The sequence below is a fragment of the Myotis daubentonii genome, chromosome 5, assembly GCF_963259705.1.
Source record: "Myotis daubentonii chromosome 5, mMyoDau2.1, whole genome shotgun sequence".
NCBI classification, from domain to species: Eukaryota; Metazoa; Chordata; class Mammalia; order Chiroptera; family Vespertilionidae; genus Myotis; species Myotis daubentonii.
This window is the reverse complement of record NC_081844.1, coordinates 61,948,209-61,974,693: the sequence shown is the minus strand read 5'-3', so window position 1 is coordinate 61,974,693 and position 26,485 is coordinate 61,948,209. Positions and strand designations below refer to the sequence as shown.

At 43.6% G+C, this 26,485-nt stretch overlaps 1 protein-coding gene across 2 annotated transcripts in view; it reads right to left on the bottom strand.

Moving 5' to 3' along the window:
• The window catches only part of TBC1D9 (TBC1 domain family member 9), an 84,382-nt gene extending 58,292 nt beyond the window's left edge, over positions 1-26,090 (bottom strand). For both annotated transcript variants that reach the window (XM_059697972.1, XM_059697973.1), the window contains exon 1: positions 25,951-26,090. In XM_059697972.1, the coding sequence (XP_059553955.1) occupies positions 25,951-26,080 (130 nt within the window). In that variant the 5' untranslated portion in view covers positions 26,081-26,090. The remainder of the gene's footprint in view (positions 1-25,950) is intronic.
• Between the last annotated feature and the right edge of the window lie 395 nt (positions 26,091-26,485).

Genomic DNA, 26,485 nt, shown 5'->3' with positions numbered 1-26,485 from the left:
CGTTGTCCCACATATCAAAAGGTTGTGGGTTGGATCCCCAGTCAGGGTGCATCCACGAGGCAATCGATTGGTGTCTCTCTCCCCCTCTCTCTCTCTTCCTTTCTCCCTCTCTAAAAATCAGTAAAACATATGCTCGAGTGAGGATTTAAAAATATGTATTTATTTCCTAGGGACAGTGTTTATTAGGGTTGTGTGTATAGTTTTAAAGAGAACACTCAATTCCATAATATTTGGGAAGTGAAATTTTTATTTGGGAAGTGAAAAAAATTATTTTCCCAGTACAAATTAAAATAAAACTCAACAAAATTAGTTCTCACTTGAAAGCAAGAAGACATGAACAGGGGAGGCATGAGGTTTTCATTGTCTATCCCAAGGGGCACTGGTTTAAATTGTGGAGAATGTGGATGAGAGGAGTGGGTTACCAAGAGGGGGGCAGGCTCAAGGGCGCTGGAGAGGGTGGGGGGGCAGGATGACAGCTCAGGGAGGCGGAGCTCCCCTTCTGTAGCATTTCCAACTACTTGATCACAGGGTCTTTGACATTCATGCATCTTCTATAAGACCCAGAAAGTCAGGGCTCAAAAGGAGAGCAAGAAGCCAAGGCATTCCTATTTTCTGTCCCAAAAGATAAAGCACAGGCTGGATTATCACGAAGCAAACAGAAGGCTGAAATCTGAAGAGCGTTTTGTCTGCCAAGCCTCTGTCATGCAGGCGATTAGTTAGTATGTGCTGCTCAAATCTCCCAGGCACCTGAGAAGGCCAGGCCGGGAGCTGCTCCATTCCACCCCGCGGCCAGCCTCTTAAAGCCACAGGCACCTCCTCCTGCAAAAAGGGAGGGCAGCTGGAATGGATTCTTCCTTCCTTGGGGGCGGTGTCTGAGGAGGAGTCATTAAAATACTCTCTTTCTGCCTTACTTTGGAGCCCAGTTTGGACCAGCTCCATCATTTGCAAGGCCCTGTGCAAAATGAAAATGCAGGTCTTCCTGCTCAAAAATGCTTAAGCATTTCAAGAGCCACGGAACATTAAACTAAGCCTGAGGCCTTCTCGGTGCAGGTGCCTGTGTAACAGGACAGGCCGCATACCCAGCAGGCTGACCTTGACCCCAGTGGTGCCACGGGGACTTCATCCCCACAGACAAGCTCGTTGTTCTCAGACCTTTGTCAGGGGGTTAAAGTCTGCTCTGAAACAGACCAATGACGACAATGGGGTGAATTTATTAAAAAAACACTCCAAGCTCCTGCGTGATCCAACTCCTCCAACAAGTCCTCCCCAGGAAGAGGAAGGTAGACGCGTTTTTGCTACATTCACCGCTGCTGCCGTTTTTTGCGACAGGAAGGTGTATGGCTCAGATCTCCTCTGTAGAGGCAGGTCTGAAAACCGGAAACTGACAGCCAGGGCGAGCCCAGGGCAGCCTTGCCAGCAAGGATGGAGGAGCCCTTCCGGCGCTGGTGGGGGCAGCGAAGCCCACCACACTGCCGCAGGGAAACCTGGACGCCCTCGGCCCCTTCGGTCAGATAGAATTTATAGGAGCCGCTCACTGCCCATAGCTGACTGCCAGCCCTTCTCATTCACAGAACCTTCTCCACAATGAAATAATATTGAGAAATAGAAATAATTAAGAACTCCAAATTACATTTAGGAAAGACCTGGAAAGTTTAAGTAAATTATAGGGCATCTCTATAATGATACTTAGACATTTAAAATCATGTCCCCAAATAACTGCTTAATGACATGGCAAAATGCAACTAGTATGTTATGGGGGGAGGGGGGGGGAAGGGAGCAAAAAAAACCTATAATTTTTGTTTTATATGATCCCAATCTGTCAAAATATAAGTATAATACATCTATATTATAACCTATGTATTATTTTTAAAGATTAAAAAAATTAACATATCCACAATGATTGGTTTATCCCCAAACCCAAAATATTAATTTTACTTTCTTCTGTGTTCCCCAAATTTTTTCAAATGAACATTCAATACCTTTATGATGTCAGCAAACGTTTTTTCCTTGTTTTCTCAATTACTTCCAATCCTCTGCTTTGGGCTTTCTTTACTCAGAGAGCGATCATGCCATCCAGTAAACAGATGGCTACTGTGTTTACAATAAAGCTGCTACTTCATTTCAGATGACCGCAGGTTAGTAATCTTCTGCTAAGGACACCGCATGCCAGCTAGGAGGCAGTATCTAAAGAACTGTTATCCTCAAAAACACATCTCAATGGAGAGGGACCAGGCCTTTGCCTTTTAGACATTTTTTTAGGTTCATTTTTCCCCTCTGGTATATGAAGTGCATCAATGCTACAAATTGATACATATTCAGACACTCAGTCTTATATTATCTAACCCAGGTATAGGAACAGGGTGCTAAACAACTAGCTTACCTTGAGTCAGGAAGTTTATAGCCCTCAAATAAACACAACAAATGTGAAATGAATGAAATTAGTTTCACTACTTCCATCACTGAGGTTTGCTACTTTCATCATGAATATTCATTACTTTCACCCCTGGTGTTGCTATTGGATATACTAGTATATAAGCAAGGCTCTATGTGCTTACATCTATGTAAGGAATGTCTGCAAGGACACACATTTAGTTGTATTCATAATGGTTAGCTCTGGGGAAGGACATCGATATGGGAGATAACCCTAGGGAAGAGATCAGAGACTCTTGTGACTATTAGCACTGTATTTTTAAAAGTAATTGTTATGCTGTTGGAACTGTATTTTATAAAACTTTGTGCTCTTATAATTATTTATAACAGGCCATGTATTATAAAGGAACAATAAAAAACTAATAAAGGAATAACAAAATATCACAATGAAGATCCTGATATAAGATTTTATAAAAGATGAAACTACGGGATGAATTAGCTCTCATTATTCTGTAACGGGCACTGGCTACCCTAAGAACTGGTCACCCTTAGCACACTGTTTGGGGGTGGCGAGGAGGAAAGTCATACTGTGCAAAATAAGGCTGCCTTTCACCAGGGGCTATAGTCAGAGCAAACGCACAGGGCTCACATGTGGCCAGTGTGGAGGATGAGGCAGGTCCCGCACCCTCTCAAGGGAATCGGAGCTGAGAAATGCTAAGACAAAAGCCAAGAAGCTAGAGAGGCAGACGCTGAAAGGATTCCACAAAAAGGGATGTAGCAAGCAAGCCAGATTATGCAGAAGCAGCAACACCGAGGTAAAGAATAAAGCAGAGGGTGAGAAAGCCAGTTATGAGCAAGAAGAGAAGTGGGCAGAAATCTGGAGGGTGGACAAGCGACCACATGACCCCCGGGAGCTGAGAGGGGAGGGGAGGAGCCACTTCCCTGGGCTGTCTTGCTTTGCAGGCCTAGTTCTGATTCCTATGGACCTTGGACACAATACCAAGTACTTGAGGTAACCTGAGTCTCTGTTCCTTGCAACCAAAAGCACCCAGTTAGCATCCTAACTAACCCCCTTCACTGCATCTAAGAGGCACTCTGAGTAAACACCCTCTTCTGTAGGAAGGACATTGAGAAGTGTTACATAACAAAGTATCGAGGCATTAACAACAATTTAATAAGATGCTTTCTACTGCATCTGAATATTCCAGAATAGATATAGTGACTACAGAACTGTAATTAAAACAATCATGCTACTTACAGGGGAGAGATACCATGGCAGCCAGGCTGGCTTACTAGGAGCCTTGTCTGACCTTGTACCACTTTGAGAGCTTGAACCACCCCTTGCATTCTCTCCAGAAGAATTATAGTTCTAGCTCAGCCCTAAGTCGCCCGGATCAGATGAAGGGGTATTTCAGAGAGACCTTTCAGTTTGCAATAGATCACTGAAGGTCCAGGTGAAGCCTTTAAAGAGAAAACTGAGCTGGGAGGACCTGAAAATAAAGAGAACTCATGGCACCATCCAATGGGGGACACCAAACAAGAAGCCAAAGATGGTTAGACTGCAAAATGAGGTGCTCGGTGGCGGGTAAGGCCCTTATGCCCTTATTTTGTCAAGTCGTCTATAATACCGTTACGGTTCTCAATATATGTAAATAACCTGCAAATGTAGATGAGTCCCTTATGGAATACATTAGATGCCATTGAGATTTCCTAAGAAATAGTTCAGCTTGGCTGGTGTGGCTCAGTGGTTGAGCATCGGCCTATGAACCAGGAGATCACGGTTCGATTCTAGGTCCGGGCACATGACCGAGTTGTGGGCTTGATCCTCAGTAGGGGGCATGCAGGAGGCAGCCAATCAATGATTCTCTCTCATCACTGATGTTTCTATCTCTTCCTTCCTCTCTGAAATCAATAAAATATATTTGTTCAACATCACTGATTCAGACCCTCAAGTAGAGACTCATGAACAAAGATGAAATATGGGCCAAATTATTCTTGTGTTATTGTTTTATTAACAAATGGAAGCCATTAAAATAATGAAGGTCTTATTATAATTCTTGCACCTTGAATTACATCTTCTATACCTCACTCCTTAATCTCTAAGGAGAATAACATGTACACAAACATGTATATAGACACATAGGCACAGATCCATATAACAACACACCATGCTCATTTACACTGAGGGTACAGTAGTGGGGGTTCTAAAAAAACAAACAAACAAACCTCCTATTTTGGTTTCTTTCTTTGAATTTAATGAAACACAACGCTGAAACAACAACAACAAATAGATTACATCAAAATAAATACCTTTAAACTTTTTAAAAAGATAATCACATGCAAGAATTCCCTTTCTGCCAATGTTTCTCAACCAATATTCCCTTTGAATAAACATCAAAGTTTCGCTCTCTCCCTCAGATTCTACCAGGCCACCCAAACAATGTATGCGTTGTCTGGCTCCAGAAAACAGACAGTCGCCCCAACTTTCCTTTCTGTAAATTGTATTAAGGATGGGGGGAGGGGTGAAGAAAAAAGCCCAAGTTGTTTTTCATTTTCCAGTTACAAATGAACAATATTTAAGATGCCTCTTCAAACCTCACAGGCCATCCTGTTCCACAGCTACGACATAAAGGATCCGAGAGAGACAATGGTTTTTCCTTCATGGCTAATTCACCCTCCTTATCGGCTTACACAGGACTCCCCTTTTCCCGTCGTGACAATGTCTCACTAACGGCTATCAAATCAGTTTCCCGGCAGCACGTCAGCTGTCAAGGAAGATGCTGGGCACAGAGGTGGAGGCAGCCACCCCCTTCCCAACAGGCTTGGGCAGTGCCAGGCACCTCACCTAGCACCTGCTGGCTCCAGAGCCAGGGAACTGTGAAATCGAGAACGTGGATCAGGAAAACAGATCCTTCCCACAGCTCAGCAGGGCGTGAAGGATAGGCGACTGAGAGGTGCGTGCTGCAGACACTCAGGGTTTCCCCTGGGTGCCACGCCGTGCTGTCCAGGAGAGAGACAAGAAAGCGGGGCTCCGGAGGGTCCCAGGGGCCCACCCCTTCTTCCCTGCATCTATTGGCCACCACTTCCCAGGAGAAGCCCCCAGGTGTGGCTGCATCCAGATCCCTCAGCCCTTGAGGCAGCTGAGCGGGGCCTTACCCTGTGGGTCCTGTAAATGCTACATTTTCAAAGTGTGCTGATGTGAAAATGGGCGGAAAGCTCTGCATTAGACTAAACTAAGTGCAAAGAGCTTTTCAAATAGTAGCACATTACAAAGTTTCTATACATTTCACTTCAATGCAGACTCACATCATTCAGATGACAGTATGTTGTTTTCCCAGGTGACATGTAAATGTTTTATTTTATGTACATCAGTGATTCCCAAAGTGGGCGCTACCGCCCCCTGGTGGGCGCTGCAGCGATCCAGGGGGGCAGTGATGGCCACAGGTGCATTTGTTTTAACTTCTTTTTGTATTACCTTTCTATTCTGAGTTCAATAAATAGTTTCATAATTTCAAACTTCAATGTTTCTAATTTACACCTTTCTTTACTATATTTTACAAAAAAAGGTAGAAACATTAATACATATATCTTTCTGTTTAATTGCTATTAAAATTTAAAAAAAATTAATTTCCAGGGGGCGCTGAGTAATATTTTTTCTGGAAAGGGGGCGGTAGGCCAAATAAGTTTGGGAACCACTGATGTACATGAAACATAGATATGTTTTTTCTTATAAGAAAACAATACAACTGAATATGTGCATCGGGAGGTGACTCGTGTGGCACGTGCCCGACCTTTGCTTGTCTGTGCTAGTTCTCAGAAAATCTGCATTAGGATCGCAAAACCCCCTCTTTGTAAAAGTCTGAGGGTCTCTGATCCTTATTCCTCACTCCCCTGAAAGGACCCCAAGGAAAGTGGGTCGGGACCACCCCATATAAACTATGCCCAGGGCCTCAGGCCCTCTGACCCTCCCCAGAGAGTCCAACGGATAAACAACCACAAAGGCCAAGCACTTTCACAATGAGTGAGCCCAAACATTAGGGAATTAACAACATGCATATTTCAAAGCATTTCCCAAAAAATCATCAGGGAAACCCCTAGAAAAACTAACCTTTAACTTAAATTCGGGCAAGTGCCCAGCAAGGCGAGGCAACCATTTAGATGTGTGCATTGGTCTAGGAGCGTTTCTAACGTGGCGGGGCCCAGTCAGGGTTGTGCAAAGAAGTCAGAGGCGGTCGTTCAAGTCCCCACTGCCTCACTTAGAAGCTGTGTCACTTTAGACACCAAGTCAGGTGCAGAGCTCACATTTCCACCTGTTCCACTACAGGCCTTGTTCACACTTGGGTTAGAGAAATGAAAGGAAATGCGCTATATATGCCAACCACACACATATTATTCCAATTGACACTTAAAACAATAACCAATCTCACCAATAACGGTGAACAGCAGGGACCACAGCTTTCCTAATCAGTCTGTAGGCACTTTTTCCTTAATCCTCACACCATCCTATGACATATACACAACTATTCCCCCTGTTGGACGGATGAGGACACGGGGGCTCAGAGAAGTGAAGTAACTGGCCCAGCGGGCACACGGCTACGTAAGTGTCAGCACTGGACCTAGGACACTGACGCTGTGGTATTTTGATTACACTGGCTTCTAGAACAATGCCTTTTTTTAAAATATGTATTTTTTTATTGACTTCAGAGAGGAAGGGAGAGGGAGAGAGAGATAGAAACATCAATGATGAGGGAGAATCACTGATCAGCTGCCTCCTGCACGCCCCACACTGGGGATCCAGCCCACAACCCAGGCATCTGCCCTGACGGGGAATCGAACCCTGACCTCCTGGTTCATAGATTGATGCTCAACCACTGAGCCAGACTGGCCAGGTTAGAATAATGTCTTTAAGGGTGTTGAGGATGCTGAGGGAAATAGTCCAGATAAAAAGAGTAATAGTCAAGACTTTCTTTAGCGTCTAGAAAATGCAACCTTACTTCCGTCCTTATCTACTTTAGATCCCGCAGCGTACAGCCTCCTTCCAGTTCCTTTCTTGTATTTCACCAACGATCTGTAAAGATGGCAGTATTCTCTTTAACCCTTACTTGTGCTAAGAAATTTTCATAAATAAAGATGCTTCCCCCTTAAAATGAATTACAATAGGCATTGCCTTGGAAGTCCGGTTAGCCTGCTTCTGACCGATGCAGCCGCCCAGCCTGTGAGCCTGCAGTGGTGGTCCCAATGAACTCCTTCATCCTCTCTCTTTCTTCACCTTCCTAAGTCCCAGAGTGGGGGGAACACGAAATCCTGGCACATGGCTACAGGCTCTGGTTTGTGTCAAAGAGTTTCTGAGGAACCTCCAACTTGCTTGTTGGTCTTGTTAATAATGGATCATTTTGATCCCATGTGTGGAATCACTCTCCAGTGGCTGGCTGACGGTCTTGCCCAACATCCCAATTCCCTCAGCACACCCTCTCCCTTCTTGCTAACATCCGCTCATCTCTGCCTAGGCCTTACCTGACTGCCTTCTGCGGACACTTCCTCAGACACCATGCCTAGCTCAGTGGGTCCAAGTTCCTAGCTCCATCCTCCCAGGTCTGGCCTGTCCATCATCAACTGAGCACTGACACCCTCTCCTATCCTGGATTCCCACAGGCCTGACGCCTGCTTTTCAATCAATGGAAGTAATAACTAATGTCCAATCCATTGCAGCAGGGGACCTGTGGTGGATGAGAGGTTTACTCAGGCCAACCTTCAACAATCAGCATAGTTCCAGTCGCCAGAAGGCAAGGAGAGGAACAGAGTATCACCTGGGCATATGAACCAGTTATTGTTCTACTAGAGTGACCACCATAGATGCCATGACTAAAAAAGGTGTCTGGCCATTTGAGAAGTTCCATGGACCACTGATCATTTTTCAATTCATTCATTCATTCCCCATCAACAGAAAGAAAAAAAAAGGCTCAGAAATATAGAAGAACAGTGGCAATGTATACTGAGCCCAAGCGTGGTTGTTGAAAATCCTTTTCTTTAACCTTTCCATCTGGTTCTACAAACAGTTAGGTGAGTCACTATTAAAATAAAGCCAAGACCCTAAGTATCTTTGTTCAGCCTGAACTTATGCCAGAGGTCTAAATATGCCCCAATCAGATCATTCATTCATCCATCCATCCAGCAAACATTTGCACAGTGACTTCCCATATATCTGGTGTCCAGCAGTGACAATGTTATGTTGATCTTAAGAAACCTTTGGTTTAGTGGGGAATCACTAGTCTGGGAAATAACATGAGGATAACACTATGATTCTGGCCTAATGACAATCCTTAAAATATGATATCATTCTAAACCTTTCGTTCTTCAACTATTATTAAAACAAGCCATTATTTTCTGCTCCCTGCTGCTATTCATTTACATTTTAGTTTGAAAAGACTCTCAGCACCACTTGTCTGAAATGTCACTCGCCCCTTCCTGGGTGTGCCTCCCATCCTCCTCTCTTTCCTTCTCAGAACATTGGATTCTGCCTGTAACTCTCCTCCCTGGCCACTGAATTATGGCTAATTACTCCTGGGGGCTCTCTCTCTCTCAGCTTTCTCATTCCCTCTCTTGCCCCTTGCCCCCTTTCCTCCCTCTTCTTAATTTCTTTCAACCTCCTTTCGGAGGTGGGTGAGCTTTCATTTTTTCTTAGACTATCAAATTACACTGGCTGATGGAAATCATAGTACCTACTCCTTAGAGTCCTTTCAAATGAGAAAGGCCCTACTGTGTCTGAGTGATTATGGCATCTTGAGTTACAAACTCTAATAACTCCTAGTAATTACCCCTCATATGCTATACACTCGCAGCTTCTCTTCAAGACCCTGAGTGACTGCTCAGTAAGAAGGATGTCCACAGACCACGACTTCGTCATTACAGCCTTCGCTGAAGGGTTTACCGTGAGAGGCGTCACTAACAGACATGGCCTCAAACTGGTTTACATCATCACTTCCCAGTCAGGTCAGCTTCCTTCCAATCTGGACAAGCTCTCAGAATTACCGAAGTGAGAAAATGTTAATATAGGCTCCATAACAGCGTCAAGTTCGATGATCAAAATGGTACCTTTCAACTATACATGTAGCACTGCTGTCTGAATAAATTTAAGATAATAAAAGTGATAAAAATCACAAGTGGTAAGATAGGGTGTAATGAATGGCCTGATTAATGCAAAGTCACTGCACAGTTTCCAGGGTCAGCTGGTCACTTCTGCTCTACCTTTCTCTCTTTCCACCCTCTCAAAATATGCCAAGAAGAGGAAACAAGATGCAGACTAAGAACAGAGCGGGTCTGTTACTGGTTCAATGGGCAACTGAAAATATCCTCATCCAGCTTCAGCTCCCTGAAGCTATGCTAGACAAGAATGATGTAGGATCAGCCACAGCGAGTTCAATGCCACGTGGCTGGGATACAGCCCAGGACAGCAACCTATTCAGCCTTGTTTTTGCAGGGCTTTTTCAAAGTTCCCTTTGATCTGAGAGTGGAAAGGCTTTGTAACTATGATTCACAATCAAGAAACCACTTATAAAAAAGGGTATATTCTTCTACTCAAAACCCCCATATTTCTACAGGACAAAAACACGCTAGACAAACTAGGGCCTTAGCTGGTTTGGCTCAGTGGATAGAGCATCAGCCTGTGGACGGAAGGGTCCCAAGTTTGATCCCGGTCAAGGGCATGTACCTTGGTTGCAGGCTTGATCCCCAGTCCTGGTCGGGGTGCATGTGGAAGGCAACCAGTCAATGTATCTCTCTCACATCAATGTTTCTCTCTCTGTCTCTCCCCTTCCCTTCCACTCTCTTGATATCAATGAAAAAATATTCTCGGGTGAGGATTAACAACAACAATAAAAGACAAACTAGGAAAAAAAGATGCAGTTTAAATCACAGGCAAGGGCTCACGTCCCTAATATATAAATAGTTCCTAAATGCTAGTAAGAAAAAAGAGCAGCCGCCCACTATCAGACAGTTTACAGAAGAAACAGAAATGACTGGTAAACATATGAAAAATGTCCAACATCACTTATAAAAGAAATGTTCATTAAAAATAAGCTAAGCTGCCCTTTTCTCGTATCAGAATGACAAGAACCCCAAGTTTGATAACGCATGCTCTTTAACAGCACTGGGGAAACTGGCCCTCTGCACACACCGCTGTGAGACTGTAACTTGCTAAAACCGCGAGGGATGGTGACTTGGCAACAATATCTATCAAAATTCCAAATGCATGTACCCAATGGCCCTGCAATTCCACTTCTTGGTGTTTATGCTTTAGCCATGTTTCACTTGGCTAAAGGACATGCACAAGGTTATTTATTGCAGCATCAATTTTATAGTAAACGTACGAACATAACCTAAGTGTCTATTAATAGGGAAGTGGTTAAATATACGGCATTGCCACATAACGGGATAATAGCAGCTATAAAAAAGAAAAAGAATGACGACATCTATGTCCTGATACAGGAAGACATACTGCTCACGGAAAAGTGCAGAAAAACCTTTCTGTCCAAGGGACCGGGGGAAGGCTGGGATAAAGCCACACCTGCTATTCGCTTGTGCATGCAAAAAGGATCTGGGGAAGACACGCAACGCGTGAATACCGTGCTCACTACGAGTGGGTAACAGGGCTGAGAGGTTTTCCACCGTCTACCTTTTAATATCATTGGCTCTTTGAACCATATAAATAAATGTATTGTTATTAAAAATATTTACATTTTTCAAAGCGTCTTCGTGACTGTGTCAAAGGCATTCTTTGCTGAGAACATTAATCATTAACTTCAAGAATGTAGGGGAGGCTTGAGGGGGAGCTAAGAATCATCTTTTCTAGTCTCTTCTCTCTTTCAGTTTCCCAAATGTGAACTACAAACCTTAAAGACAGAAACATTCTCACAACCCCACCTTTTCTTTTTTCTTCAAATGGTGTTATTTAAATACATACAAACATAAATCCAAGTAAAAACTTCTTATGCACAAAGCTCATTTATAATTAGAAAACCAAAATATATTTTCAAATTAAATGCAGCAAAATTATAAAACTAACAAAAGCCTGCAAAGACCTCATTAATTATAGTGAACAATGAGGTTGCTTTGTTGACAGTAAACTGTCACTTGCATCGGGAACACCGCACATGTTCCTGGAATTCAGCTTCTGCATTACCTTTCGCTATGCAATGTGGTGACTCTCATTTTCCTCTATTCAAATTCAGAAAACCTTGTGTAGTGTGTTGTGCATTAATGGACCTTCCTTTGGCCAAATGCATCTTTTTTGTATTCAAGCTGCTCTCAGTCATAAATGCAAGTGCTGACCTGAGCACAAGCACCAGGTGTTAGCCCTACAGTAGTCATTCCAATAACCCAAAATAACTTGTAAGATTACGTTATGTCCGGCCGTGTGGCTCAGTGGTTGAGTGTTCACCTATGAGCCAGGAGGTCACGGTTCAATTCCCAGTCAGGTCACATGCCCGGGTTTCAGGTTCAATCCCCGGTAGGGGGTGTGTAGGAGGCAGCTGATCAATGATTCTCTCTCATCACTGATGTTTCTATCTTCTCACTCTCTCTCCCTCTCTGAAATCAATAAAAAACATATTTTTAAAACATTATTTTATTTTCATATTATTATTAACATAAAAATGAAATGTCAAATTTAAAAATTATCGAGAGAGCCTGAGGATGTACGCACAGACCCCCAACAGATAGACCCCCTAGTACACAGAACACAGCTGGAACTAGTTAATATCTTTGAGAGGAGCTGCCTCTGTTCACTGCCCAGATGAAGACTGCCTTGACCCTGATTTTCCAGTCTCTGAGGGGGTCAGACTCTTTGACCCCTGAGTCTTGCTTCTTGGACTCCCACTTTGTGTCACTGCCCACAGCTGGGGAACAGCCTGACCCCATTCCTGTGTTCACTTCCAGGCTCTCAAACCCCAGCCTGGGGCAGTCTCAAACCACCTATGGCCTAGGATGAGAGGGTGGACAATCCATGATGGCATATCCTCATACCACACAAATAACAATTCTCCATAGAGGGCACACACAATCCAATCTGCATTTCACAGCCTCTCTCATTAAGTCCCAACAAAAACCAAGAAACTAATTTCAGTCTTAAACATCTGTGCAGATTCTTGCTGAATCCAGTTTTTCAAACATAGGGATGATGTCATATATTTCTGCATTTTTGGTTTAAAAAAATGTAGCCAACACCTAATATCTGTTTCATGGATGAATGAGTGAACAGATGAATAAGTAAATGAATTAGTGAGTGATGAATTAGCCAGAGAGTAAAAATACAGAAAAGGCAAAATAAAAGAGAGCTCATCCATCCACTGCATGTTGTAGACTCCACCTGAGACACCAGCTGGCCTCTCTTTATACCTCCAACACCTCTCTTCCATTACCCAATGGCCCTGCAGAAGCAGTGTTACCCTTTTCTAATGAAACTCTTTCTCCACATATAATGTTCTTCAAAAAACCAGAGTCTACCAAATACTATATAATAAAAGGGTAATATGCAAATCGACCGAACGGAGGGACGACCAGTAGCTAGGATGTGCACTGACCACCAGGGGGCAGACGCTCAACGCAGGAGCGCTTCCACAGGGGGAACGCTATTCAGCCAAAAGCAGGGCTCAAGGCTGGCAAGCACAGTGGCGATGGTGGGAGCCTCTCCTACCTCTGTGGCAGTGCTAGGGATGTCCGACTGCCACTTAGGCCCGCTCCCCAAGGGGAGCGGGCCTAAGCCATCAGTCGGACATCCCCCAAGGGCTCCCAGACTGCGAGAGGGCACAGGCTGGGCTGAGGGACACCCCCCGTTCCCTCTAGTGAATGAATTTTATGCATCAGGCCTCTAGTATATATATGGGGATTCTCATGTGTATTTATTTTTAAAATATTTGCAGGGGCAGTGCAGGACGTCATTGTGCTATTTTGCCTGTTGCCAAGGCTAAAGCTAAAAACAAGTAGATTTTACTGCACTTAAGTTAAAGAAAGTATTGTGGTAAATACTTTCCCATCAAAAGTGTACAGTGATTGTAAAGGTCACTGACTACAGACTTCAGGCACATTCTTTTGATACCATGTTCAATAACAGTCAGGAATGTTGGCCTCTCTCCAATATAAGGGGAAAGGAAACAATTTTCTCAAGTTCAAGCAGCTTCTGGTTTCTGGTTTCTCTCCCCACCCCCCCAACCCCCCTTTTCAGGTTTCATAGGCCAATACACTGAAAACACCTCATTGGGTCTGAGAATGTGAAGCTCTCATAAAAGTCATGCCGGTCAAGGTGTACATCAGTTATTTTGTTTCTTTTAAGATGTTCGAGATATGCATAATTTGAACAAATCCCCATAGTTTTAATGAACTCAACTAATGCTAGGAGATTCTGTGATGTGAAAATGGAATTGCATTCAACTACATTCCCTAAGTTCAACTTGTCCATCACAACAGCAAAGAACCCAATGGAGGCACTTAGGGAGGTGAAGACTCCACTTTCATAGAACAGGCAAAAAATGAACCGCCAATCAGAAAGAATGTATGCACCCCTATGTTCATAGCAGCGTAATTTATAATGGCAAAGATCTGGAAACAGCTCAAGTGCCCATTAGTAGATGACTGGGTAAAAAAGCCGTGGTACATTTACACCATGGAATACTAGGCAGCAGTAAAAAAGAAGGATCTCTTACCCTTTGACACAGCATGGAGGGATCTGGAAAGTATTATGCTAAGTGAAATAAGCCAGTCAGAGAGGACAAGTATCACATGATCACACTCATATGTGTAATCTAACGAACAAAATAAACTCATGAACAAAATAGATCCAGCCTGGCCAGTGTAGCTCAGTGGTTGAGCGTAGACCTATGAACCAGGAGGTCACAGTTCAATTCCCGGTTGGGGCACAAGCCCCGGTTTCAGGCTCAGTACCCAGCAGGGGGCATGCAGGAGGTTTGCTAATCAATGATTCTCTCTCATCATTGATGTTTCTATCTCTCCCTCCCTCTCTGAAATCAATAAAAATATATATTTTTAAAAATAGATCAAGAGACCTGGAAGCATGGAACAGACTGATGAATCTCAGAGGAAAGGTGGGGGGGGGGGGGGGGAGAGATTAGCCAAAGAACTTCATGCATATATGCATAACCCATGGACACAGACAATGGTGTGGTGAAGGCCTGGGAGGGTGAGAGGAGAACAGGTCCATGGTGGAGGGGGTTAATGGGGGGAAAAGGGAGACATATCTGTAATACTTTCCACAATAAAGATAAATTTTTAAAAATAATTATGTGGGTTTAAAATGCCAGGAGTTATTAAATATCCAAGTACTAATCCCTCCTTTATTTAGTTGGTATCAGGACCAGACTTGCCCAGGAAAACAAGAGTCATTCCAGAGACATTTCTCTTTCTGAGAGCTGTTTTTCTAGATCCCTCAGGGTTTGGGGGGGGGGGGGGGGGGGGTGGGGACTAAGTTTGATACTTGATACTTCTTAATGCCTGGATCTTCATTCTCCCTGTTAATTCCAGCAAACCACCCTGCAACTTTACACTAAACAACATTTAAATGCTTATGACATGCATTTACACACTCAGTTCTATAGACCCAGGTTCTTCCAGATTGTACTTAGGCAACCTGGACAAAAGCTGCTGCCCTCCCCCCTACCCCCACCCCCATCCCAGAACAGTTAAGCAGGCTTTCTCTCCGCTTCCTACTTTGTGCCGGAAACAAAGTACACAGAATCTAAAGGTGTATAAAGTCTCACGGTACTTAGGACTGTTTAACTGTGTGTGTGATATTAAACTAATGCATTATTCTACTTACAAAGAAATAAGAATAGTTTCACCTGGATTTAAGAAACAAGTAGCCTGCCCTAACCAGTTTAGTTCAGTGGACAGAGCGTCGGCCTGCGGACTGAAGGGTCCCAGGTTCGACTCCAGTCAAGGGCATGTACCTTGGTTGCGGGCACATCCCCAGTAGGGAGTGTGCAGGAGGCAGCTGAGTGATGTTTCTAACTCACTATCCCTCTCCCTTCCTCTCTGTAAAAAAAATCAATAAAATATATTAAAAAAATAAAAAGAAGTAGCCTGACAATGTACCATCCCAGTTACTAAACCAAACACCTTTCCTTTCTTTTCCCTTCTCTTCTCTTCTTTTCCCTTTTCTTCCTTCCCCCACCACTTCGTCCTTCCTTTCCTTCTTTCTAAGAACTATCTGCTCCTTGTGGGCGAGGCCGTTTTATGTACACACTACTTTGGCCTAGTCCTCGCAAAGCACCGGACTGAGGGCTGCTCAGAAGATTTCTGGCACTGCCGCTGCAGTAGATGGATGATGCTTTGTTAAGAGGGGACTTCATTTGGAAACACAGCATCCTCATACCCTATTAAACCTGACATGCCTTTGGCCGTCAAAGGACTTTCAGTATGTCATTGGACCCCCACAGAAAACATGTGATATGGGAAGGGGGAACCATCTCCATTTTCAGATGAAAAACGCCCTCAAAGAAGTTAAGCACCCTGGTCACACATTTAGGAGAGGATACTGCTGGGTCTCCTTCCATTCCAGAAACTCCTTTCGCTAGGAACCACCAAAAAGGCTTAAACTCCTTCACAGCCAATACAATTTACAATGAAAGATAAATATACTTGCCATACACAATCTTAAAACACACAGATATTCTCTTTGACATTTACACTTTATTGGAAGGACATTTCCAAGGCCCTTTCAAAAATGATTATCCCCATTTACTAAGCTTTTTGAAAATGCTCTCTCCTATTCTGTGTAAGCATTATGGATCCTTTAAGACAAAGATCTAGCTCAGTGGTTCTCAACCTTCTGGCCCTTTAAATACAGTTCCTCATGTTGTGACCCAACCATAAAATTATTTTCGTTGCTACTTCATAACTGTAATGTTGCTACTGTTATGAACCGTAATGTAAATATCTGATATGCAGGATGGTCTTAGGCGACCCCTGTGAAAGGGTCGTTCGACCGCCAAAGGGGTCGCGACCCACAGGTTGAGAACCGCTGATGAGTTACAGCAAGGGGGGAATAAGTTATTTAGGACTTCATAAAATCTTTGTGTTCATCTAAACCTTAAAAAAGTGGGTTATAAGCACAACAGAAATCTGTAAGTGGCCTTTAAAAGTACACATGCTAGAGTTTAATACAACTATACCATCCCATTATAGGCAGTCCCTGTGACAAACTGAAATGGCCACACACACACACACACACACACACACACACACACACACACGAGAAAGAGGAGGATGTGTCTGTCCTCTGCTAGCTGAAGTTATTATATCCTCATAGATATTTCTATCAAGGGTACAACTTAAGTTATTTAAGTTGTGAAAAAGTCATGGAGAGCTTGCTTGGTCAAACACACCCTCATTATATAGCCATGGTGAACAGAGCCCTGAAAAAAAACCAGCCCATAAATTTATGAATCTTTAAAAAAAACAAAAACTGCATGATGCCTTTATGAAGACTCCATGGGATTTGCCATCAGGATGGAGGTTTTCAGAAGAGGGGAAAACTAGCTTTTATGAGGAAGGGTGTGTGTGTGTGTGTGTGGAGGGGACAGGGACAGTGAGCTCAGATAAACAGGTGACAGCAAATGAATGGTTAGTCCGAGCGCATATGGCACCCTCTTTCTAAAGATCACAGGTTACACTCAGGCAGGGCCATATTTAAGAGATCAGAAGTGATCCAACTGTGAAATAGAGAACAGGAAGAAAGGGGGTTTGCGGTTCTTGTCCTGAGGATTAGCGTCCTGGGAGGAGCTCAGGTGAAGCACAGTGCATGGTCTACACTGATCAGTCGAAGCCATCCAATCAGAACTGCACAGTGACCAGGCTGAGAGCTGAATGTTAGAGTGCAAGAGGGAAAAGCCAACTCACTGTTCTGTACTACTCAGACCCCAATTTTCTCTCCGTTGCCTGTCAGAGCTGGGTGCTCTACTTTACAGAGCGTGGGGGTCCCCAGGGCTCCCTGAGAGGGGCATCTGCCCAGAAGGGAGCAGCCAGGACAACATTGGGCCTGAGATTGAGGCTATACCCCTCACCGGTTCATTGCATGCCCTCTGCTCCCTCACTAGCTGTATCCTCCCAACTCACACTTATGCATGTACCTCACAGCACACATGCGCTGTGCGCATGCACTCACACCTCTAGGATCTTACAGGAACTGTTGTTAAAGGGCCCACATCTGGGTAACGGGATAAAAGTAGAAAAGAAGCACTAACACTTTATAATTTTATTAAGACAGTGATATATTCCTATTGTTTAAATACTATAGCGCAAACATTTTTAACTAGTTGGAAGGATAATCAAATCACCTAGAAATGGTATAAGACTTCTTAAAATTTATAGTAATCCTGTTGCAAACACCTAGAAATTCCTAAAAATCACTTTGGTGGAAAATTCCCAGTTTGATTCACAATCTACGTTAAGGAACCCGATGAAAGTGGTGGAGCCTCAGTTTCAAAAAATTTACATTCCTAATTAATTCCATAAATCTTGTACAGTGGGGCCTTGACTTACGAGTGTCCCGACTAAAGAGTTTTTTGAGATACCAGCTGTCTCTCAGCTGATTTTTTGCATTGAGTTTACAGAGTAATTCGAGTTAACGAGCTCCTTAATGAGCTCGGTCTGGGAACGAATTAAGCTCGTAAGTCAAGGCCCCACTGTATATGATTTCATGTCATCCAAGGACCTCTGATATTCTCACCCATTTAATATCTTTAAAAGAAAAAAAAGTTTGGGGGAGCCAAACTATTGCAATAATGATCCCAGGAAAAGCACAATAATATTTTTATATCCACAAAGAGAAAAAAAGGGGATACTAAATAAAGAAAATCCTTATGACATTTGACACAAATTACATTAATAACAATCAAGATTGTAGATCAAATTTGCATTTTCCTCCTTTGGTAGCTGCTGGAGGCAAAGACCAACAAGTAGTTTGCATAGTAAATGCGAGAGGTCTTTCAGAAGGCTGACGGACCTTGGTGCTTTAGCAAGGGCTAAAAGCAATGGTGGCTGAAGGCAATCTCCTAACCTGATAATCTTTTACAGTTTACCAAACTTTACCTTTGATATGCTTGTTTGCTTTGCTACAGGGCAAATGTGTATTCCAGTAAATAAAAAGCCATGGGTCCGGGAGATTCGGGGAGCCACTCCACTAGAGGGTAAGGCCTCTGCCTGGCTTTCCCCCATGCCTTCTAAATTTATATTTCTTATCTAGTATATCTATTTGCACGTGGCCCCTTCTCCAGATTCTGAATCCTTGCTGCAAAAGGTTGTGGCAGGTAGCGGTAACTTTTTGAGATTGACCTCCCTCACTATAAACATGGATACTTGTTTTCTTTGTGGGAAGCCCATACAAACAAGCCTTTCCCTTGTCTGGTCCTAAATCCAAAGGTTCAGTGCCTCTTAATTATGTAACTTGGAATAGCTCCATATTTGGTCCCAAAGACAGCTTAACTAGAAGCCTGCAAATGGGGAAAGTTTGGGAATCTTTTTAAGAAAAATCTAGAGTTAGTTTCCAGACTTCCTCTCTGGTATAGAGGCATGTTACTGAACCCATAAAGCAATGGACCGTGACATCACAACAATGACATCACAACACAGGAGAAGGGGCAGCCTTGCTATGCTTGTTCCCTTCATTTCCTTTTTTTAAATATATTTATATTTATATTGACTTCAGAGAAAAAGGGAGAGGGAGAGATAGAAACATCAACGATAAGAGAGAATCACTGATTGGCTATCTCTTGCACGCCCACCACCGGGCATGTGCCCCAACCAGGAATAGAACTTTCACCTCCTGGTTCATAGGCAGACACTCAACCACTGAGCCACTGGGCTTGTTCTCTTCATTTCCACACTCAAGACTATATTTCTAAGACTGGGGTCAATTTCCTTAGCTCCCCAAAGGATGCATGCCAATTTCATCTTCCTCTCTTATTTTTTATCCTTCTCTTTCTATAGTCAGACAAAATTAAGTACAAATCCAAGCTCTGCCTGTTAACACCAGCATGGTCTCAAGTTAAGACTCAACGTCTCCAGCACTCAGTTTCCTCATTTATAGCAGAGGTGTCTAACCTACGGTTGTTATAAAAATCAAGTTACTGATGTTGGAAAGTTCTCCGCACGTGCCTAAATCACAGACAGATTTCAGCAAATGTTAGCTCCTTTGCCTGCATATGCTGTCTATGCTAATTGTAAAGTTAATGAAAAAGATATAACCAAGCATTAATAAAATAATATGGTTAGCCCTAACCGGTTTGGCTCAGTGGATAGAGTGTCAGCCTGTGGACTCAAGGGTCCCAGGTTCGATTCTGGTCAAGGGCACGTACCTTGGTTGCGGGCACATCCCCAGTAGGGAGTGTGCAGGAGGCAGCTGGTCGATGTTTCTCTCTCATCGATGTTTCTAACTCTCTATCCCTCTCCCTTCCTCTCTGTAAAAAATCAATAACATATATTTAAAAAAATAAATAATAATATGGTCATACTAACAATGACTTTTTGAGATTTAGCTTTAGACCCTAGGGATTTAAAAATTTATTATGAAGATGCTTTTAGAAATAATGTATTTTACATTATTCATTATAGTAATAGATACGTAAATAATATTAAATGCCAATGGAGTAAAAAAGAGTAAATATATTAAGGAGTCCAAATGTAAATTTCTTAAGTCCTGCTTATTTTTATTAGACGACCTTGGTTCCTAGGCTAAGAAGATTCTAAAAATTCATTTGTACTACTGAAATGTAAATAATTTTCCTTATTAAGAAGTATTAAACACAATCTAAAAAATAACTAATAAACAGGGTTCACTTTTTTTTGTTTAGAGTGTAAACAGAGCTCAAGTCCTCAATGTTCTACTTGACCTTCCTCCAGCAAGTACTTGCCCAGCAAGTCTTAGAATACCTGAGCTGAAAGGTTAGGGGTGCATTTCACAGACCTCATCTCATGAACTGGATAGTTATTCACCAAGCTTTGTACAACTTGGACCAAACGGAAGGTAGAAGAGTTGATTCATCCCAATGAAAATTTCTAATCCAGATCTCCCATGGAGAGTTAGAACCTTAATGGATCCCACCGAATAGGAAGCCTAGCTCCCTAGGGATGTGGAAATCAAAACTGTGAATGCCCTCTGAAGCAAACCAGAAGCCACTTGACAATTTCCGAACACCTTAAAAAAACAAGAACTAGCCTATCCTTTGAGCTTTCTAGAACACACATCTAATAGGAAAGCAACAACAACAACAAAAACACACAAAGAAATGGGGAAAAGGGTTAATGACTTCTTCACGGCTCTCTGGTTTAACTACAGCGGTTCCCCCTTATCCATGGGGAATAGTTCAAGAACCCCACCCCCACCTCAGTGAATACCTAAACTTATGGATAGTACTGAACCCTGTATCTGGTTTTTCCTATACACACATACCTCTGATAAAGTTAAATCTATATATTAGGCACAGTAGATTAACAACCATAGCTAATAATAAAAAACAGAACAATTAAAAAATAGAACAATTACAACAATAGACTGTGATAAAAGTTACACGAATGTCTTCAGGGCCATTAAGTAAAATAAGGGCCACTTGAACACAAACATTGTGATACCAGACAGTTGATCTGATAACTACGACTGCTACTAAGTGACTTTCGAATGGGTAGCACATACAGCGTGGATTTGCTGGACAAAGGGATAATTCACACCCCAAGCAGGATAACTCAAGATTTCATCACCCTACTCAGAATGGTGCACAATTTAAAACTTATGAACTGGTTATTTCTGGAATTGTCCATTTAATATTTTTTACTGCGATTGACAAAGGGTAACTAAAACCTTGGGGGGGAAAACTGCAAATAAGGGGTGACTACTGTACTGGAACCAATACTTCTAAGTTACAAAGTCCCAATTAACTAATTAACCATCTATCTATAGCTGCATATCTCTATCAAAATCTACATCTGCATCTATACAGAGAGAAGGCGGCCCCTCCCTATCTTCTACCCCAGTCCTCTCTCTGGTAGTCCCATCTGCCACTAATAGTCATTTGTGCAAGGAGAGAGAGGGAGAAGAAAGAGGAGAAAGAATAGAGGAAGGGAGTGAGGGAGAAAGAGTACAGAGGATCCCTGACTTAAGATGGTTCGACTTATGATTTTTGACTATACAATGCTGAGAAAGTGACATGCATAAAATATTACATGAGCTATTCAACACTTCAATATAAAAAGGCTTTGTGTTAGATGATTTTACTCAACTGCAGGTTAATGGTAAGTGTTTGTGCACACTTACTGTTGGCTACACTACAATGTTCAGTAGGCTAAGTGTATTAAATGCATTTTCAAGGTAGGATATGTCCAACCTATGATGGTTTTATCAGGGTGTAACCCATGGTAAGTCGAGGAGCATCTGTACTGTGTTTACTGGCAGGGCTTTCAAAATGTGCATGTCCAGGTAGGGAAGGAGGGGGGAAGAAAGAAGGTATGTAGACACAATTTAAAGTTGCTGATCAAAAACTACCTTTTACAAAAAGCCTGAATATTTGACTTAACTTTTTAAGTTACCTAAACATCAGAGAGATACTATTTGTTTTCACAGCGCCCTTTTAAAAATGCCATGTCTCTGTAACTGCAGAACTCTTGAATTGCTCACACTCGGGTGTGAATTGCTTAGAGGAGTTGCCTCCTAACACCTACATGAGATCTTCAGCAAGGGGAGGAAAATGATGGGATGTCAACTATGAATGGCTCTTTATAGTTCCTGTATTTGACATCACTTATCTCCCAAAATCCTCACATTGACTGCTGAGAGGTTATTAAACCATCTTATACATATATAAAAAAAATCAAGCTCAGAAAGGAAGAAACTTCCCAAATCACATCCCTTGGTCTAGGGCAGTGGTTCTCAACCTTCCTAATGCCAAGACCCTTTAATACAGTTCCTCATGTTGTGGTGACCCCCAATTTCATTGTTACAAATTGAACATAATTAAAGCATAGTGATTAATCACAAAAACAATATGTAATTATATATGTGTTTTCCGATGGTCTTGGGCGACCCCGGTGAAAGTCGTTTGACCCCCAAAGGGGTCGCGACCCACAGGTTGAGAACCGCTGGTTTAGGGCTTGACTCCAGCTGTCTGCTTACTAAGGGAAGGACTGAAAAAGATGAGAGCCCTTGAGGGGTAGGGAACACACAGCTGTGAGAAGGGCAACTTTCCAATTCCCCTGTGGCACTGGCCTTGAAGCACACATGGGGGCCCCACACCTCAAGGTGGTACCTGCCACAGCTGTTAGTATTGCAAACTGCCTGGTCTCAAAGACAAATTCCTGATTTGCACTTGACAAAAACAGGCTTTTGTGTGCAGGCCTGGGAACCACCCCTTCATTCGAACCTGATCTCGTCATAAAGTGGGTCCTCTCTGTGCACGAGGACAGCAAAGCAGAAAGAAACTTCACTGAGAGAAAATTTAAAAGATCTATATAAATCGAGGAACATACCATGTTCATGGACCATTAGTCTCAATATTATGAAGATATCAATTTTGCCCAAATTTATTTATAGACTTTACTCTCAATCAAAACCCCAACAGTCCAAAAGTCTTTGTTGCTGCTGTTGTTTTGTTTTGGTGGAATTTAATAAATGGACTCGAAAATGTTGTGTAAATGTAAAAGAGAAAGAATGCCAAGAAACTCTTAAAGGCCCTAGCCGTTTTGGCTCAGTGGATAAGACGCAGGCCTGGCCAAGATGAGCAGAGGGTTTTTTTGTTTGTTTGTTTGTTTTTGTTTTAAACACATCATTGTGTCAATACCTACATATATTGCCTGGAATCCAAAAGAGAATAACTTAATTAAAACTGTGGCCCACTATTTTTTACACCTTTTGCACTCACAAGTTACCAAGCACCATGAACCATTGAGCCCTCCTGGCCAATTCACCCCGAGCAGGTTTCCTAACCATCTGTCATTCATTTGATGAGTAGTCCATGGTGTACTGGCCAGATGCATGCACATTATAGAACGATCCTGAGCTCTTCCAGAAAATCTCCGACAGCTGATACCCAAAACTTGCTCTTCCCTTTACTCCTCACAGGCTAATCTCTCCTTTCTTTAGTTGTCAACTCAAGTGTCACTTCTTCAGGGAATCTTTCCTTGGCCCTACTCCTACCCTGACCTCTGACTGGGGTGAGCAACGTCAAGGTCTTCTCCTTTTGATTTAGTGCTCATCATTCTCAATTAGGCTCCACCCCCCAGGTCTCTCCTTGGAGGATGATCCCTAGTGACTAGATCGAAGGACACCCTGCCCCGCTGGCCTGTTGGGTTCCACTGGTGGAGGCAGTGGCATTTCCTCCCCATCCCCTTTTTGCTGTGGTCTGATTTTCTAGGGGTGGCTGCTTTTCAGAGGTCCAAGCCCCTCCTGCTTGGCTCCAGCTCACACTGCCTCCAGCATCATCATTCCTGCCACCTAGGGTGGTGACCATGCCCCACTGCAATGCTGTTCACTGGCTCTGGTAACCCTATCTGAGCTGTTCTTCCAGAGAAATCCCTTCACTTCAACTAGGCTGGATTCTGGTTTCTGAACTAGGCTGTGACCCTGCGGAGTGACAATTTCCTATCAATTTATCTGTATGACTATTTTATCAACATTTGTTTACTCCTACTAGGCTGTGAGCTTCGTGACACAGGCCCTTCAGAGGTTGCCAACAAATATTTGTTAAGTGATTTAGTGAGTTAATGAATGAATTCACATTAGAATCAGAATATACTGTACATAATGAGGACTTTTTAAATGTTCCTGCCATGTTTGATGTGACACCAACCTAGCAGAGCAAACAAGTTTTTTCTGTGGGTTGAAAATAGCCTTTGTTGGCAGGAATGACAATCATTTCAATTATTCCGGCAATAAGTGTAAAAGCTATGATTTCTCAATTAAAAAGATGCAACGTTATCTGAAATGTCATCAATGATGAGATTCCAAGTGGGCTGCAGTCAGTTACAGCTCCAAGAGTCAGTAGGCATACAGTAAAAATGTTAACTAGAAAAAGAAGGCTCTGCATCTCTGGAGACTTCATAACCTATTGCAAATGACTCCAGAAAATAAACTTAGTAGTTAACATGGTGTAGGAAGGTTAACCACAGGCAGGAAATGTTCTTTGTTAATACAATAAACTATCAACTTCACAGAGCTGTCTTCGACTGAAAGGACAATCTGGGATGATCCCAATATTAGGCATGCAAGTTACATATTAATGTATGTAGTTAAGCAACTTCTACAAAATGAACTGGAAAATTCTGATTCTAGGACACTGCTCAGAATTTACAGAGTGGGGTCTGCAGGTCTGCAGATTCCCTTCGCTTCTGTGGTAGAAAAGTGCAGAAAAATCTGATTACTTAGGGGCAATCAGATGCACTAGCCAAGATCTTTCAAACCAGTAAATGCCATACTATATGACACTTGTATTTTAATCTTAAGAAAACTAGTTTATAAATTACAATCACAACTGAATACATATTATATCAAGAATGTTTTCTTCTAAGGGCTTTTAAAGAGCAAAAATTTACCTAGCACGCAAGCTCCTGGAGGGTAACATTCTGAAGTGGTTGGTCCAGGGTCCTCTCTGTGCTATATATAGTCTCTCTCCTGGTTGAACCTTACCTGTTCCTTCTGGTGACTTTATCATTGTAAAAATTATTCAATTCTGTTCATTCTAACCAACATGGAGAGCAAAGGTCCACTTTCTCTAGTATGCAATTTAAGATTACTTAAAACCTGTCACCAAGCAAGCTTGTTAGCTGATAAAGGAAGACCTTTCTGAAATGGCACCACTTGGGATATGGGTCTGATTTTATAATCCTGAGTGATATGACATGGTTTTTGTAATAGTTATAATATCAATACCTTGAGAGAGGGTGCGGGGAGAAGTGATTGAGTTAAAATAGTTACAATGCAGTTAGACTGCTAATTCCTTTTACAATCACATAACTTGTTTTTCTATGTCTAATTCGGTGCAACAACAAAAAAATTCCTTTTTCCTTATTCATTCCCTTCGGTCATAACTACTGTAGGAAATGACCGCACCAGCTCCTCCTGATTGCTGCCCTGCAAACAATAGAGCATTTTATACCTGATCCTGCCATTACCACGAAAGGGCATAAAGTAAAAATGAATCGTCCTCCACCTCTCGTGCCCCCATGTAAAGCGACTGCTTTTTTAAAGGGGTGGGGGATGCAGTACCGCATTCAGTTCAGAAGAGCTGATACTACCCCCACTCCAGACTAGCTCGTCTCCATTCCCATCACCATCGCCCACTTATGGGGCGCCCAGTACACGAAGCGCCCACAGCCTGACAGAGTCAGAAAAGAAGCATCTCTTTCAACAGTTTGAAAATCACGACTCCCGAGGCCTATCCACCATCAGAGCGGGACGGGTGGCTCAGCCCCAGGGCACCGGGCGGTGTTTCGGGTGCCGCAGCCCAAGGCCAAGGCCGGCGCCGCAGCGCTCGCCCGCCCCCCACCCCCGCCCCCCGCGCCCCGCAGGGACCCGCCGCGGAGTCTTACCCGCCAGCCCGCCGCCGCCGCCTCCATCCCCCGCATGCCCCTTCCTCCGCTGCAGGATGAAGTAGGGGTTGGCCCTCTCGGTGATCCACAGCGCGTTGGCCAGCAGCACCTCCTCGGGGTTCACCCACATGTTCCCGGGCGCCGCGGGCGCACGCACAATGGGGCGGCGGGGCGGCTGCTGCACAGACCGGCGCGCACGGGCGCGCACTCCCGGACACGCTCGCTCGCCCGCCCGTCCGTCCGCACCCAGGCGGAAAGCGACTTCAGCAGCCGGCGGCCCGCGGCGCCCCGGCCACAACAAAGCCCCCGCGGGAGGCCGGGGAGGACGGCGAGGACGCGGGCACCGTGAGCAGCATCCTCCCCGCGCGCCGCCGCCTCCCGCGAGCCCGCGGCCGCAGACGCCCAGGCCTGCCGCCCGCAGCCCGGCCGCGGCCCAGGGCGGCGGAGGAGCGGGAGGAGGAGGAGGAAGTGGTGTCGCTCAGTCTCGGGATCCGGCTCGGCGGTGCGCAAGGCTGCGGGCTACCCGAGCTGCTTC